This window comes from Agelaius tricolor, unplaced genomic scaffold, assembly GCF_023055355.1.
Source record: "Agelaius tricolor isolate 1412-34295 unplaced genomic scaffold, bAgeTri1.0.p SCAF_20, whole genome shotgun sequence".
NCBI classification, from domain to species: Eukaryota; Metazoa; Chordata; class Aves; order Passeriformes; family Icteridae; genus Agelaius; species Agelaius tricolor.
This window is the reverse complement of record NW_027269280.1, coordinates 10328835-10343054: the sequence shown is the minus strand read 5'-3', so window position 1 is coordinate 10343054 and position 14220 is coordinate 10328835. Positions and strand designations below refer to the sequence as shown.

At 48.2% G+C, this 14220-nt stretch overlaps 1 protein-coding gene across 2 annotated transcripts in view; it reads left to right on the top strand.

Annotated features, from left to right (window-relative positions):
* Positions 1 to 14220, top strand: part of PXN (paxillin) — a 44875-nt gene that overhangs the window by 26622 nt on the left and 4033 nt on the right. Inside the window, exons 5-10 of one of the 2 annotated variants that reach the window (XM_071445510.1) lie at positions 354 to 555; positions 1021 to 1156; positions 11161 to 11331; positions 11681 to 11854; positions 12401 to 12482; positions 12828 to 12976. In XM_071445510.1, coding sequence (XP_071301611.1) covers positions 354 to 555; positions 1021 to 1156; positions 11161 to 11331; positions 11681 to 11854; positions 12401 to 12482; positions 12828 to 12976 — 914 coding nt within the window. Of the gene's footprint in view, positions 1 to 353; positions 556 to 1020; positions 1157 to 5305; positions 7280 to 11160; positions 11332 to 11680; positions 11855 to 12400; positions 12483 to 12827; positions 12977 to 14220 lie in introns of those variants that run through there. The other variant, XM_071445509.1, reaches the window with a different exon arrangement.

The following is a 14220-nucleotide window of genomic DNA, read 5'->3' as shown; positions in this document are numbered from 1 at the left end:
TATGAGTGGATACTTTGATTCTCAGAATAGTAGCTTGCTTTTTCTTTCCAACATCCTTAGTGAGGGAGACCCCTCCAGCCCTTAATCAAAGATTCATTTAGTGAAGGTGGGATCTCCTGAGGTCTGAGCTGCAGCACCCTGCTCAAAGCAAGGCCAGCTTCAAAACTGCCTCTAACTAAAGTTTTGAAGTTAGTTTAGGTTGCTCAGGCCCTTGCACTGTTAAGTTTCTAATATCCTCGAAGATGGATGTTCCCCAAGATTTCTGGACAATGTTTTGTACTTGCTTGTGATTAGCAGATGTGTGTGTGTGGAATGGGGCTCTGAATGGCTCTTTTCTGCTCCCCTTTCTTCAGATGAGGCTGGCAGAAGCCCATCACTGCCCAACGTGGCTGGCCCTCACTATGTTGTCCCAGAGAACAGCAGCTCAGGGGGAGGGAAGGCTGCACCCCCGACAAAAGAAAAACCAAAGCGAAATGGTGCCCGTGGGATTGAGGATGTGCGTCCCAGCGTGGAGAGCCTGCTGGATGAGCTGGAGAGCTCCGTGCCAAGTCCAGTGTGAGTAGTGCTGTGGTGGTTGCAGGCTTGGGTGGGGTGGGGTGGGCTCCTGGGGGAATGGTGACTGTGGTGTAGGGGCAGCTGCTGCAGACAGTGATGGATGGAAGATTGGCTTTGTCTAAAGGGTCAGAAGTCAGGTGGGTCCTGGTGCTTTGTAATCTGCTTCTGGATGGAAAAATGCATAAGTCATCCGTTAGAGGTAGACTGTTCAAGCTCAGATTTACAGCTGAGCACAAATACAAAATGAACATTCAGGCATCATCTGTTTCTTAGAGGATGGGATGTGTGTGCACACGTGAGGCAGGGTCTGCATGTGCTGGGGAAGCTGGGCCAGGTTGGGCTGTGCTAATGAAACTCCTCATGCTCTGCTTACTTGGGGGAACAGTGGGACTTCAGTCTAGGAGTGCCCTCCAATGTTTAAACACACTCTTCCTAAAATTTTCTTTTAATTTTTCCCCTGGCCAGGCCTGCAATCACTGTGAGCCAGGGTGAGGTGAGCAGCCCCCAGCGTGTCACGGCCAGTCAGCAGCAGACTCGAATTTCTGCTTCTTCAGCTACACGAGAACTGGATGAGCTGATGGCATCCCTCTCTGACTTCAAGGTACCCTGTCATGGCAGCTGAAAGCTTCATCTTGTCCCTACCCAGCTCAGTCTCTCTTGCCTGTTAACCACATTTGCTGATCTTGGTTGGTCAGAATGCCTCCTTTACCTCTCACATTTGCTCTGATAAACTTCCTGTGGTGTATTTGTGCTTTCTCAGTGGGGCTGTAGGTGTCCTTGACTGCTATAAATTGTCATCACTGGCAGGGTAAGGCAGTTCTGGGATCTGTTTTTCCTTCAGTTCTGCAGTTTGTCTGTTTGCCAAAGATAATGAGCTTTGTTACTGCTCGGTAGAGTGAATTATTTTGCTGTGCTACAACTTAATGAGAAGGAGAGAGGCATGGGGACACCACTCTGCTTTCTGACAGAGACCAGGCCCTTCTGTTCTGTGGGATGACTCCTCTCTGGAGTGTGTTTTTATCCTGATGTGCTTTCCCTGAGGAGAATGGATATTCCAGGCATGTGGTGTGAGCACTGAAGCTCTTACCTCAGACAGAAGATTTCAAAGGTTTTATCTTAAAACAAAATCTCTTATTCACCTCAACATGGGATTAAAGTTTCAGTTTCTTGTGGGGACAAAGGATGGCAAGTACTACTCAATGTCAGCATATGTACTTGAATAACTTTTTCTTTATTCATGTGGGTGTGTTACCACTCCTGCACTAGATGATGAACTATAGAGGTTGTTCTCATGGGATTTCATTTACCCATACTCATGGCAAAATGAAAAATACTTTCTCACTTTCTACTTTCAGCTGCTTTGCTTATAGTTTTACCTAATTATTGACTTGGATTTCTTCTGAGAGAGGCGGCGAAAGCAAATATACTGGATAATCTCTTTGTTAGGTTTGCCTTTTTTACATGCCTATCTGCTTTCTAATCCTAAATCAGTTCCTAACTCTCTGTTTTATTCCTGTATGGAAGATTCTGCTGGATGCTTGAGATTTCTTGTCTGTGCTGAACTCCATCCCCTCCTAGATGACATTAGGTGGGGCAGCCAGAGCTGAGCAGTGTTTTGTGAGGAGAGGTACAGAACATGTAGTGACAGCTTTTGCTGTTTGCTGTTCTTTCTGTGCTTAGTGGGTCCCATGGAGATCAATACATCACCCAGAGTTGAGACAAGTGTGTGAGTTCAGAACCTAGCACTGGGCACACGTGTTCTGAGAAGCTTCACTTGCCTTGTGCTTGCTGGAATGGAATTCAGTCTGCCATTCCTGGCACATGCACCTAAATCAGTGAGAAGCTGTGAGTTCCTCAGTGTTTTCTCTAGACTTGCTGTAGCTGTGTTTAGTCAATTGCAAATATTGACACCTTAGTGTTGCCTTTTTTCTCCCTCTGAGGTCCTAGGGTGTAGTGCAGGGTAGCCACAAGCTCTGTCCACCCTGGTTGAAACACTGCAGTGCTGTGGAGCTGGAGAGAGCTCCCACTTGTGCTTCTGGCATTCCATGCCCTGCTCCTTCCGTGTGCTGTGGGAGCTGAGCCCTGTGGCCTTGTGCCCCTGCTGCTTTTATCAGGAGCTAGCTCAGGGTGTGGCCCAGCCTTTGCTCCCAGGTGAGCTCTTGGCAGCTGAGAATGACCTTGCCCAGCACAGGTTTCTTTGGTGAGAACAGGGAGTGGGCATTTTTAAGTGTGGGTGTTCAGTACTTTGCACTCTTGAGAAGCTTTAGAATCTCCACTAAAACCTGTGTGACAGAAATGAGCTGCTGTGGCTAACACCACCTGCCTTCCTGCTTTAGTTTTCAGTTGACCTCAGAGACCAAATTGAAATGCAGCAAGATATTAAGATCTGTGCTTTATTAAGCACAGAATTGGTATTTTTGTGAAGCATTGAGCTCATCTGTGCCTAAACATTCTTCCTGGAGCACAAGGAACACGGCTTCTGTGATCATTTCCCTTTTGTTAATGATGTCATTGACTGTTTTTAAGTTACTTTCCTTTTCTCCTGTTGTCCAGGTTGCTTCATTTTCCCTTCAGTCCTTTTTGTTTGGTTATACCTCTTCTGTTTGTGCCAGCTGGGGGTGTTAACTTGGCTGTAAAAATGTATTCTAGTCTGTACCAGTGTCAGAATATAAGGGAGACAAGGGGAGTCCTTGCAAAGGTGGAATATGAAAGGCTGCTGTTGGAGTATCAGACCTGTGTGTGACTGCAGGATACAGGATAAAAACCCCAAATATGATATGTAATTAGTTGGAATTGATAGAAGTTGCAATGGGTGAGGATGGGAGGAGTGGAGGGCACTGGTGCTTGATTTGCCTTGTACCCCTGAGTAAAAGGTGATGTTACATTACCCTTTTATTATATTTTGCTCACCCTGATTTGTTGCCCCTTCTTTTTGCTTACAGAATCCATTTGATTTTGGTTATCTGGTTAATCGGTCATCAGGCACTGAGATTACTTAATGCACTTGTTTTTTTACCCTCTGCCATTTCTGTGTAATGTGATGCCTGCTTACTGCATAACTGGATACTTGTAGTTAACTGTTCTGTTACTGTGGAGTGCTCACCCATTGCTCTTATTTTGGAATTAGTATGGTTTCAGTATGTTAAAAATACTGTTTGAGCAAAACGTTACTCTTGCCTTGAAAGTGACTGACTTCATTTTAGGAAGTCTGGAAACCAAATGTGAAGCACAGCATCAGACCAGGTTACTTTTACAGGTGTACCCAGCTTAGGCAAAATTCAGGGAGAGGGCATGTTGGGATATTCCCTCATTTTAATATACTGGCGAGTCATTTTCCTCTCAGCTGTGACTGTGGTCACAGTAGCCTGGCTGTGCTACTCGAAGGGAAGAGCAATCTGTAATGAAATTTGGTCTCTTACTGCTCTTTTCTTTCTGAGAACAGTCTCCTTGTAGCACTACTGGTGTGGCTTTGCAAGCGTGTGCATGTGTGCCAGCTCCTGGCCCCTCAGCATGGCAGGAGCTCAGGTCAGCTGAAGGTTATTATTCTTCCATTTCCTGACAGGTTTTGTGCATGATCTGGTTAATTATATAGTTTTTTTCATGATAATTATCTCAGAAAGGTAAGTGGAGACTGAGGTAGCATATGTGGGGCTTAGGAAGTTATGTGCCCTTCCACCTCAGAGCATAAGCATCTGACTTCTTTAGGCTGCTCTGGAAAATATGATGAAGAGTCAGAGCAGGTCTTGATAGCTCTTGGATTTGGAAATCCTTTGTGGGTACATTTTTAAAACTGAGAAGGCACAGTCTTGGTCTTAGGTTGACCTGCTGTGTGAGCTTGTCCAAGTTGCTGATCTGAGTCTCCCTTTCTAAGAAAAAGGAGTTGTAATACTTTGTCTCCTAGAGTTTAATCAGGAACCACTGGAAGTGGGGAAAGAAGCACCCATGATCTTTTGTTTTCAAAAGATCCTGTAAGTCAAAGAAAGCCAAAACCTATGTATTAATTGCTCTTCTTAGAATGTTTTTTGGATCAAAATTAATACTGATTTTATTACAATGTCAATGTGGAGTCTTTGGCCTAAGGGGAAGAGGCTAATCTGCCACCTAAGCAATGCTCACAAGGGCATGGAATGACTGACAGGCTCGTATAGATTCAGTGTGTGTCCCTTCCAAGGTGAGATTAGTGATGTGAATAGAACAAAGCCCATGTCATCTGCTCTTGCTGTGAATGCCCTGAAGCTTTGTTTTCATTGCCATGAACTCAGCCAACTGGAGCATTTTATTAAGTGTATCAAGAAGAAAATGTCATGCTTTGTTCTATTCATTGATTGAATTTTTTGCAGCTTTGGAATACAAAATTTACATGTCTGACTGTGAGTAAGTTTACATGACCTTTATTCACAGTCGAGACACTCCTGGGTTTGGAGCTGGCTTCCCAGCAGTGGCTGTGGCCATGCCACGCCCCCATCACAGCTGCAGGTGAACACTGAGCTATCACTGAGGAGGAGGGCCCAGGAAAAGGATCCCAGAGGCTGTAGAACTCGTGAAGATCAGTACAATGTCATACTGGTTCTGCTCTTTGGTGTTTCATTTTTCTTCCTTACTCTTGGAAGTAAGGATTTGGGTCAACATGGCTTTTTGATTTGGGAGTCATGATTCTTATAATGTTTAATTCTGTGCCTTTTTTTTTTCTTCTCCTTATCTCTGTCATTATCTTTTTCTCTCCTTATTCCTTCTATCTCTTCTTTTGCAGACTAGTTCCACTATGTCTCTGATTTCTGAATCTTCCCTAGAACCGGTTCCCAGTTCAGCAAATGCAGACTCCAGCAACACTCCTCACAGTTTAACAGTGCTGTCCCATTCCAAACACCCTTCTGCAAGTCACAGTGGGGACTCAACAGTGCCAACATCTGTCCCCCCAGCAGACACCTGCATTGAGGAAGGCAGTGACACTGCAGTTCTGCCTTTGTCAGGGCACCCTGCTGCCCCTCCACCTGTGCCCCACTTAGCACAAACTGTCCCTGTGCCCCCGCCACGGAGCTCCTCTGGTTATGCTACTCGTGGGGAGCAAGTGGCCTCTGCCAGCTTAGTTCAGCTGAACAGAAAGCCTGACTCTTCCAGAAATACTTCCCAGGCTGTGCCAGCTTCCAGTGTGGAGCTTCTCTGTAGGTCTGCTAATGTGGAGGCACGGGGCTTAGGGTATGATGTGGCAAAAGAGACTGAGAAGAAGGAGCAGAGAACTGATCCCAAAATCTCAAATGTACCCATTTCAAAGAAGGAGAAGATAGCCAAGGAGCTGCATCAGCAGGGAGCACTCAGGGACTACTCAGCTCTTTCCTCCCAGGGCAGAAGTGTGGAAACAGCTTTAGATGAGCTGTGGCCCCTGGAGCTGCCTGCACATGTGCCAGAGGTGCATGCAAAGAATGACAATGTTTTGGATTCTGTTAATGAACCTTCTGTTGTTGCCCTGGATCGGTGGGATGTCTTCCCAGACACTAAAAGCCAGTTGGGCTTTGTAGCAAAGCAAGGACAGGAGCTAAAAGCTGAAGTGCCACACGAAACCAAGGTAGACCACTGTCCTGATGTGGGCAAGAAGAGGCAGGGCAGAGACAGAACTCCTAGGAAGGCAGGTACTGCTAACATGAACAAGGCCAGAGGAGACCAGGAAAAGGAGCAATTCAGAAGCTCTACAGTCACTCCAGAATCTCCTGAAAGCTTTGGGAAGGCTGAATGGGATCTACCCTGTGTCTCCAAACCACCCATTGAGAGGATTTCTGCATCAGGCCAGGCAGGCACTGAGTGAATGTAGGAGTAGGGCAAGTCCTAGCCAGGACTGTTCTGCCAGCACACTCGCAGTGTGTGCATGCAGTGAGTGTGCCCGGGCTCACCCCACTAACAGCACGAGCTCTGAGCGGTGTCACTGACAGCTGCATCTCACAGGGCTTCACAGCCCCCAGCTTTGTCTTGTGGTCTCTCCTGCATGTGATTCAGCAGCACAGAACATGGCAGCTTGTAGGGACTTCCTTGTGAAGTGGACTTTTATTCCCTAACTGGGGTAAGGCTCAGTCCACAGAGACCTCCAAAAAGCTGAAAGGGCTGTTTCATGCTACTGATTGGGATGGCAGCTCCTCTGCTCTGTTTACTGTTTTAGGTCTCATTACTGAAGCTGTCAGTGTTCCTTTCCGTGCTGGAAGTACACTTTGTGCACCAGACATCTCTGACCAAGAGCCTTGTGCCTGTCAAGGGCAAACACAGAGGCACAGCTCTGTGCCCTTGTGATGCTGAGGTTTCTGTAATGCTCAGTGGAGTGTTCATGCTGCACCTCCTATCTTGGCTTCCCACTGGTTAATCTTTCCCTTCCTTTTCTAGACAGTTATTTTTGGCTGCTATGATTATCCTTACAGGGTTTTTCCTTGCACTGAGTCACTGTTCTGGGCTGTGCCAAGAGGAATTTTGGCATTGTGGAATAAATGCCATCACTCTTTCTCCTCACAATTGTCACTAATGTCTTTGAGTTTGTGCTGTTGCATCTTGGGGCTTGCTCTGACTTTCCTCTTCTCTGCTGATACTATTGCCTTTGTCATTTAGATAAAATCTTTAATCAAGAGGACAAAAGAGACTGCGAATGTGCATCCAATGTCTCGGGACCTCTCTCCAAGGCGCAAACTAGGTCCTGCCATATTCCACAAGACTGAGTCCCAAGATCGCTTGATTGAGGAGCTTCAGGACAGACTGGGCATCGATAACCAGGAGCAGAAAGATTGGCAAAGCCAGGATGCCTGGCTGACAGAGGGGGTCATTGTCACTGCCAGGCCCCGGGGGGAAGAGCAGAGTGGTGAACAGCAAGTAGAGAAGGTAGAAAGCAGGGTCACACGTGCTGGGAAATTCCAGCATGTCCCTCTGTTCAGATTGCATTGTGTGGAGGTGCAGACTGAGTTTCTGAGCATCCTAAGCAACACAAAATGAAGAAGTAACACCCTTGTCTGGCCTGAGAGGGAAAGCAGCACAGGGTTCTACTTCTGTATGTTTAAGAACTGGAATGGGATCTGAGGGAGCTACTTATGTTATCTGTTGATGCAGTATCCTGCTATCACATCTCAAATATCCCTGTGAGGATTATTTTTAAAACCCCACTGGGAAGCCTGATACACAGGCATGCTTTGTTCTGTCCAGTGCTGTACCTGTGCAGGCCTTTCTGGGGATGAGTAAAATGGTGCTCTTCCTTAAGCTACAAAGAGCAGCACCTTTTGTAGCTCCCTTCTCCTTCTTGCTGCTTTCCCCCCTTAGATAAACATACTGGTAGCAGCCAGCCTTCCTGTTAAAGGAAGTGCTTGTTGGTTCCTCTTTGGATTTATTCACCTTTCTTCTTCCTCCGTGTCTTTCTAGGTGGTTTTTCCTCCAGAATCCCCACTCCTCTCCAGGAGGACAATCTCTGTTCCTGTCTCTTCCCAGCTCCAGCCTTCCAAAGAAGCTGCAAAGATAGTCCCTGCTAATGCTGCTCCTTCTCCTGCCTCTGGCCCTGCACCTCTTCTCTCACTCCCACCTCAGCCTTCCTCTGTGTCATCTACCCCAGCTCCTAGTCCAGTTTCTTCCTCTTCCTTCAGCTTGGCTCCCCAGCCACTCTTCCAGTGGGAAGCTTCTGATAATGATTATCATGAGGTTTCTGTTGTGGGCACCCCTCCTAATGAAGATCCCAAACATTCCTGTTCTCCCCAGACCTGGACTCCTAGCACCAAGGCAGTTGTCTCTGTTGGCTGTCAGACTGAAGATGAAGCTTTCTTCCCAGAAATGCAGGCAGGCTTCTCTATTCTGATTTGTGTTTTTAGCAGTATTTTCCAATCCAACTACTGCTTGTAATTTGACAGCTCAATAGATAGAGTGTTCAGGTAAAGGCTGGTATGAACTGCTGGATGGGAGGGAGGACTCATGGACAATATCTAATCCCAGCTGTAGTACTGCACAGTACATGCCTGTGCAATAACTTGCTCGGATATGTGGGTCCTGTGTGTCCTGACAGGCACTTCATGCAGCAGGGACTCTCATTTCCCTCTGAGATTGAGGTAACTCTGAAACACAGCCTGGAGCTCTCCCTTCCACAATCTCTCTGAAGTGGGGGGACTAGAAGAGGGCAGAACATGCATACTGGAAGGAGCAACTCAGCAACCCTTCCTGTGTTTGCCCTTTTAGGCAGGTATCCACTGTATGAGTGGATTTGGGGGAGGAGATGGCATGGTCAAGACCTGGGTTCTGCATCTCCTGCCAGGGAAGGGCTGTAGCTCCAGGGTGGTGGGGAGTCTTTAACATATAAGTGCAGTGCAGTGTTAGTGTACAGCTCTAAAGCAGCGAGCAAGAAACATCTCTGCATCTTGACCTGTTGTACTTTGCAGGTGACCTCTGCTCCTCCCCTGGTCCGCAGTGCCAGTCTGTTGGCTGCTCCCACACCCTGGGGCCCCACAGCCCCTGACAAGGCAGGATCCCCTTTCTGTTTCCTCAGCATGGTGTGTGCTCTTCTGGTTGATGAGTGTGCTGGGATCTGCTCCTGGAGCTCCCAGCACTGTTAATGTGGATAATATCCTGTATTGCATGGTTTGCTACCCACAGAGCTCCTTTCTGAACTTGAGTGATGGCAAATCTCATGGGTGAGGGGTGGGAGTTTGAAGGGCCTTTGCATGATCAGTTTGCATGAGGATGATGTGCTGAGTGTCCCCTACAAACAGCATGGATTATGTACAGGAGGTGGAAACAAGCCTCTTTCAGGTGGGGGCTCATTTGTGAGCTGTCAGGAGGGCTGGATGGCCAGGCCAGCTAGAAATGGAGGTGTGCACAGGTATTTGTGCCTGCTCTGGGGTCAGCCATGACTGGCAGGACTGTGTGCTCCCTCCAGGTCACTACAAGGGTGAAGTGCTCTGTTGCTACATGTTGAATTCATCTCTTCTCCTTTCTTCCTGGATGGTATTTATCACTTGTGTGTGGCATCTGTGCCTGCCCTGTGTGGCCATAAGCCCTGGCTAGAGCAAGAGAAGCTGTGATTCTTTCCACACAGTGCAGCCCTTTTCTTCCTGCTGCATCATGCAGGAAGCCTGGGCTTTATCCTGGGGCTCTGGACAGGCTTTGTCTCCAAGCACTGTTGTCTCTCTCTGTGAGAGTGCCCTTGCAGGTGTGTGTGTGCTTTGGAGGCAGCCACTGTAACAGTTTTTGTTAGCAAATGTGTGTTGTGAAGGGTTTGTTTTACGCTGAGGATGCTGGGGTGTGATGGGGCTGCTTGTGCTGCTGGACTAGGAGAGGTCAGTTGAGAGAGGAGGGGAAAAGCTGTGTGTTAGGATCCATTGGGAGCCACACTGCATGGGAGGCAAGGCTGGAGAGTGTGTGGATGTGTGTGTGAAAGCAGCTAAATTCATGTATGTCATGAGAATGTTTATACAAATGAGCAGAAACCAGGATTTATCATTGAATAAACTGGTCAACTGCAAGGGCAAGCAGCTGCAGCACAGGGAATAGAGCTCCTCCTGTGGATGGAAGGGCAGGGTCTGCCAAGGCTTGGAACACTTCAGCATGTCCCTGCTCCTTTGGCTATGCTGGCAGCAGGCTGGTTGTTCATAGACATAGATTTTGTCTGTTTTAATTTACTCTCTTAGTAAAACAAAACATACTCTAAACCAAATTTCTTTGTGTGTCCCTAAACCTGACAGTAGCTATGGCAGTGCCAAGTCAGCTGAAATCATCTCTTATTTCCTTGCTGTGGTTTGTCTGTAAAGGGGGCTGTAAAGGGTGACCAAGGAGAACAGAATGCTTTGTTTATAAGTTATGAACCTCAGTAAAACATTTCTCCCCTCCTCTGGAAGCCTTTCCAAGCTGTGTGTGCTGTGGTGGTGTGAGTTTCAGAAGCAGCCTCTGAGACAGGCATCCAAATCCCCTTCCCCCCACTGGTGCATTTCCAACTACAGTACACCTAGCAGCCCTGTCTGCTGGGGATGCACTGCCTGCTCTGTAGGTAAACAGCAGCCAGCTGGGAGGGAGTTCCTTCCTTCCTTCCTGCTTCCAGTTGCTTAGCTCAGGCATGGGGGAGAACCACCTGAGAGTGAGAGAGAGACTTGGCAAACAGGTGTGCAGATGGTGGTGCAAAGGGAGAAAATTTTCTAGCTGAAGGGGAGATGAGAGGAGGGAGAGAAGAGCATCTCTATCAGAGAGGAGAGACAACTGAGAGCAAGAGCATAGGAATGGAGAGAGGTCAAGGAGAAGGGGCCCTCTGGATGGCGTCTGCTTTGTCAGCTGGCCAGGAACTGATGAGGTAAAGGGAAATTTTTGGCAGAGGCTTAGAGAGCACTATACTGAGTGCCTGGGATGTGCTGGTGACTGTTGCTGTGTGTGCAGTGAAAGAAAATCAAATTCTCAGTTCACAGCTCTGCTGTTACATATCTCAGTTCTCTGCTTGTCTCTGTGTGGTCAGAATACATGTGTGTACTTGATCCTGACTCTCACCAGCTTCTTCAGAGAGCGTAGCTGACTCCTGTCTGTCTCTGCAGGGGAGTCACTGGCAGCAACAGCAGGCATTTATCTGATAAGCATAGCAGCATTCACCTTACAGTATTTGTTTTGTCTCACCTGCAGTTCATGGCGCAGGGAAAAGCTGGGAGCAGCTCCCCTCCATCCACAGCCTCCAAGCCTGGCAGTCAGCTGGATACCATGCTGGGAAGTCTTCAGTCTGACCTGAATAAACTGGGTGTAGCTACAGTTGCCAAAGGTGTCTGTGGAGCCTGCAAGAAGCCTATTGCTGGGCAGGTGAGTTGAAGGTGCTGCCTCATTGCTGAACCTTGGGCTGCAGCTGGGAGTAACGGGGAGGGCTTGTTTCGTGAGGCTGGAGAGACTGGAGATGCTGGAGAAACTGAAGTACTCTATTTATCCACTGGCTAGGTACGCTGTAAGCTCCTCCAGTGACCTCTACCCTGCCCCTGAGGGACTGCCCTCTCCTGAGATGATAGGTAATTCAGTTTTCATGCTACCCCAGTCCAGGGCTCACTTGAGTAGTAGAACTTGTCATTCTTGCTGACCTCCAGCTGGTATCTTGTCATGTGGTCTAGGGAAGGGAGGGAGAGATAGAGTTGTTCTCCAAAATCTGTTTTCCCAACAGGTGGTTACAGCCATGGGGAAAACCTGGCACCCCGAGCACTTTGTCTGCACCCACTGCCAGGAGGAGATCGGCTCTCGGAACTTCTTTGAGCGGGACGGGCAGCCCTACTGCGAGAAGGACTATCACAACCTCTTCTCCCCTCGCTGCTACTACTGCAACGGGCCCATCCTTGATGTGAGTTCTTGGGGGAGTCATGGTGCTGGCAAGTTCCTGCAGGCCTAGGTGTTAAAATTCCACTTCACCCATGTATTCTGGGTGGAAGGTTTTGTTCAGGGATTTCTCTAGTTGTTCTGGCCTTCCTTTGAAAGGGAAACAACTTGGCACACTCAAATTCTTACACTAGTGAGTGGAGTTGGTCCCTCTTACCTTTGCTGGAGTTCCTTCAGAACCCCACATTGCACCATCATTCTGGTAATGATTCCTCAGCTTTTGTTGTTGGTAGCCTGTGGTAACAGGCACCAGTGCTGGTCCTTAAGACTGGGTGGGGCCCTGTGTAAGGGAGGAAGCAGTGCCTAAGATCCTTTTAGGGTAAAAAAAAGTGTGCAGTGGGAAAGTCTGAACGAGCCAGAGGCAGGGGCAAATTGACTCTGCTCTCTAAAGGACAGTCTATTTTAATGCTTGCTCTTGTCAGCACCAACATTCATGTGTCCCCTCTCCAGCCCCCCTTACTCACCTCCAAGTCATTTACATGACCTGCACTTTGTGTTTTCTTCTCAACAGAAAGTGGTGACGGCTTTGGATAGGACATGGCACCCTGAACACTTTTTCTGTGCTCAATGTGGAGCTTTCTTTGGACCTGAAGGTATTGCTGGTTTATGCAAGGGGAAAGCAATCTCCCCTCTGAACTGCAGAGGAGGGAGTGAGGCAGAGCTGCTTCCAGGGTACAGCCTGAGGCATCACAGGGGAACTACTGGAGTTCATGGGAGCTGTGTATGGGGGAAGGATGGTGCCAGTAATAATGGCTTCTCTCTGGGGAGGAAGAACAGGCCTCTGCTGGGATGGGAAGGGAACAGAACAAGAAACAGCTGTGGCTGCTCTGTGTGCTAGCAGGAGGATGATCCTACCTACATGGGTCACCCTGCACAGATTGTGTCGCCACAGGTGAAGATGAGGAGCTGATCCCTTTGCCTCCCCTCTCTTCTGGCAGGGTTTCACGAGAAGGATGGCAAAGCCTATTGCCGCAAGGACTACTTTGATATGTTTGCTCCCAAGTGCGGAGGCTGTGCCCGGGCTATCCTGGAAAACTACATCTCTGCCTTGAACACCCTGTGGCACCCTGAGTGCTTTGTCTGTCGGGTAAGAAACCCAAGGTCCTTTGCTGCTGCTCTGTGACCCCTCTTGTTTCCACCCTGAGGCATCTGGTCCCATATCAGGGTAAGGTGTCTGTGGGGTAGTGAAGGGCAGCCAGCCCCACAACATAAAAACATGCCAGCAACCAAACATCTTCTTGTTCTCTGTTTATATTAAATTTTGGAGTTGCTTTGCTCTTTCTGTTCCCAGCTTTAACTATGGGCTTCTGCAGCAGCTCACAGATAGAGATATTTCTGTGACCTTTAAATAATTATAAGCTAAGCTTCTCTCTGAGCACTTGCAGCAATCAGATTTTGAGGATATTCCTCCCATGCTCCATCTGAAAATGTAAACTAATGAGAGTGACCTTGTTCAGACAAACATGCAAGTCAATGAAATAGTGGCAAGCTCCCTACAACAGGCATAATAAACAGGAATACTGCAGATTAAATGCCTGGCGCTCTTTCAGAGAGCATTGCAATATTAACTCTTACCATCCCCAAGAGATGAGCCAAACCAGCCACTGTTTCCTAGAGGGGGAAAGAAGGCAGAAACCAGATCAAGCAGCCAGAACCAAAAGCTGCTGATTCCTGTTGTGATGCTCAGAGCAGACAGTCACCACCCTGTTGGGACTGTCTGTGGCTCCTGCAGTGGTGTGCAGAGTGAGGCAGAAGCTGTGCCTGACTGGGGCTGGGAGGGCTATGCCTTCTCATGCAGAGATTGGGACTTTATCAAGCAGTTCTGTTTTCCTTTCCCCCTACTGTGGCCTGAATTAGTGAGGCCAGAACAGATTTCTTCCAGGCCACAAGATGTGATTCTCTACTGTTTCTGCAAAAGCGGAGCAAACCTTTCAGCTGTTCTGCTGACTGAAGTAACTGTCAGCATTGGTAAAGTCCTGGACTTGCTGCAGGCAAGCTGCATTCTCCTGGTACTGCAAGTGTTCAGCTGCCCAGGGCTCTGCATGCTGTTTGCTGGACTCTTGTCCACACACTGGGAGCCAGCTGTGTGTGATACTCAGTGTCCCCCCTGGGAAAGAGGACAGCAAAACCAGGATTCAGGAAACTGCCTCCTCTGGGTCTTGCTGCTGATATATTTGGTAAATCCCTCCCTTACTCTGCTGCCTCAGTTTCCCACTTTTACAAGGAGAGAGGAGTCTCCCCAGTCTGGTGGGGATAGTGGGTGCTTCTGTTGCAAGTTGTGCAGTGAAGTGTCCTCAGATGCTGAGGGGAGGGAGCAGCTCTGGACATTTA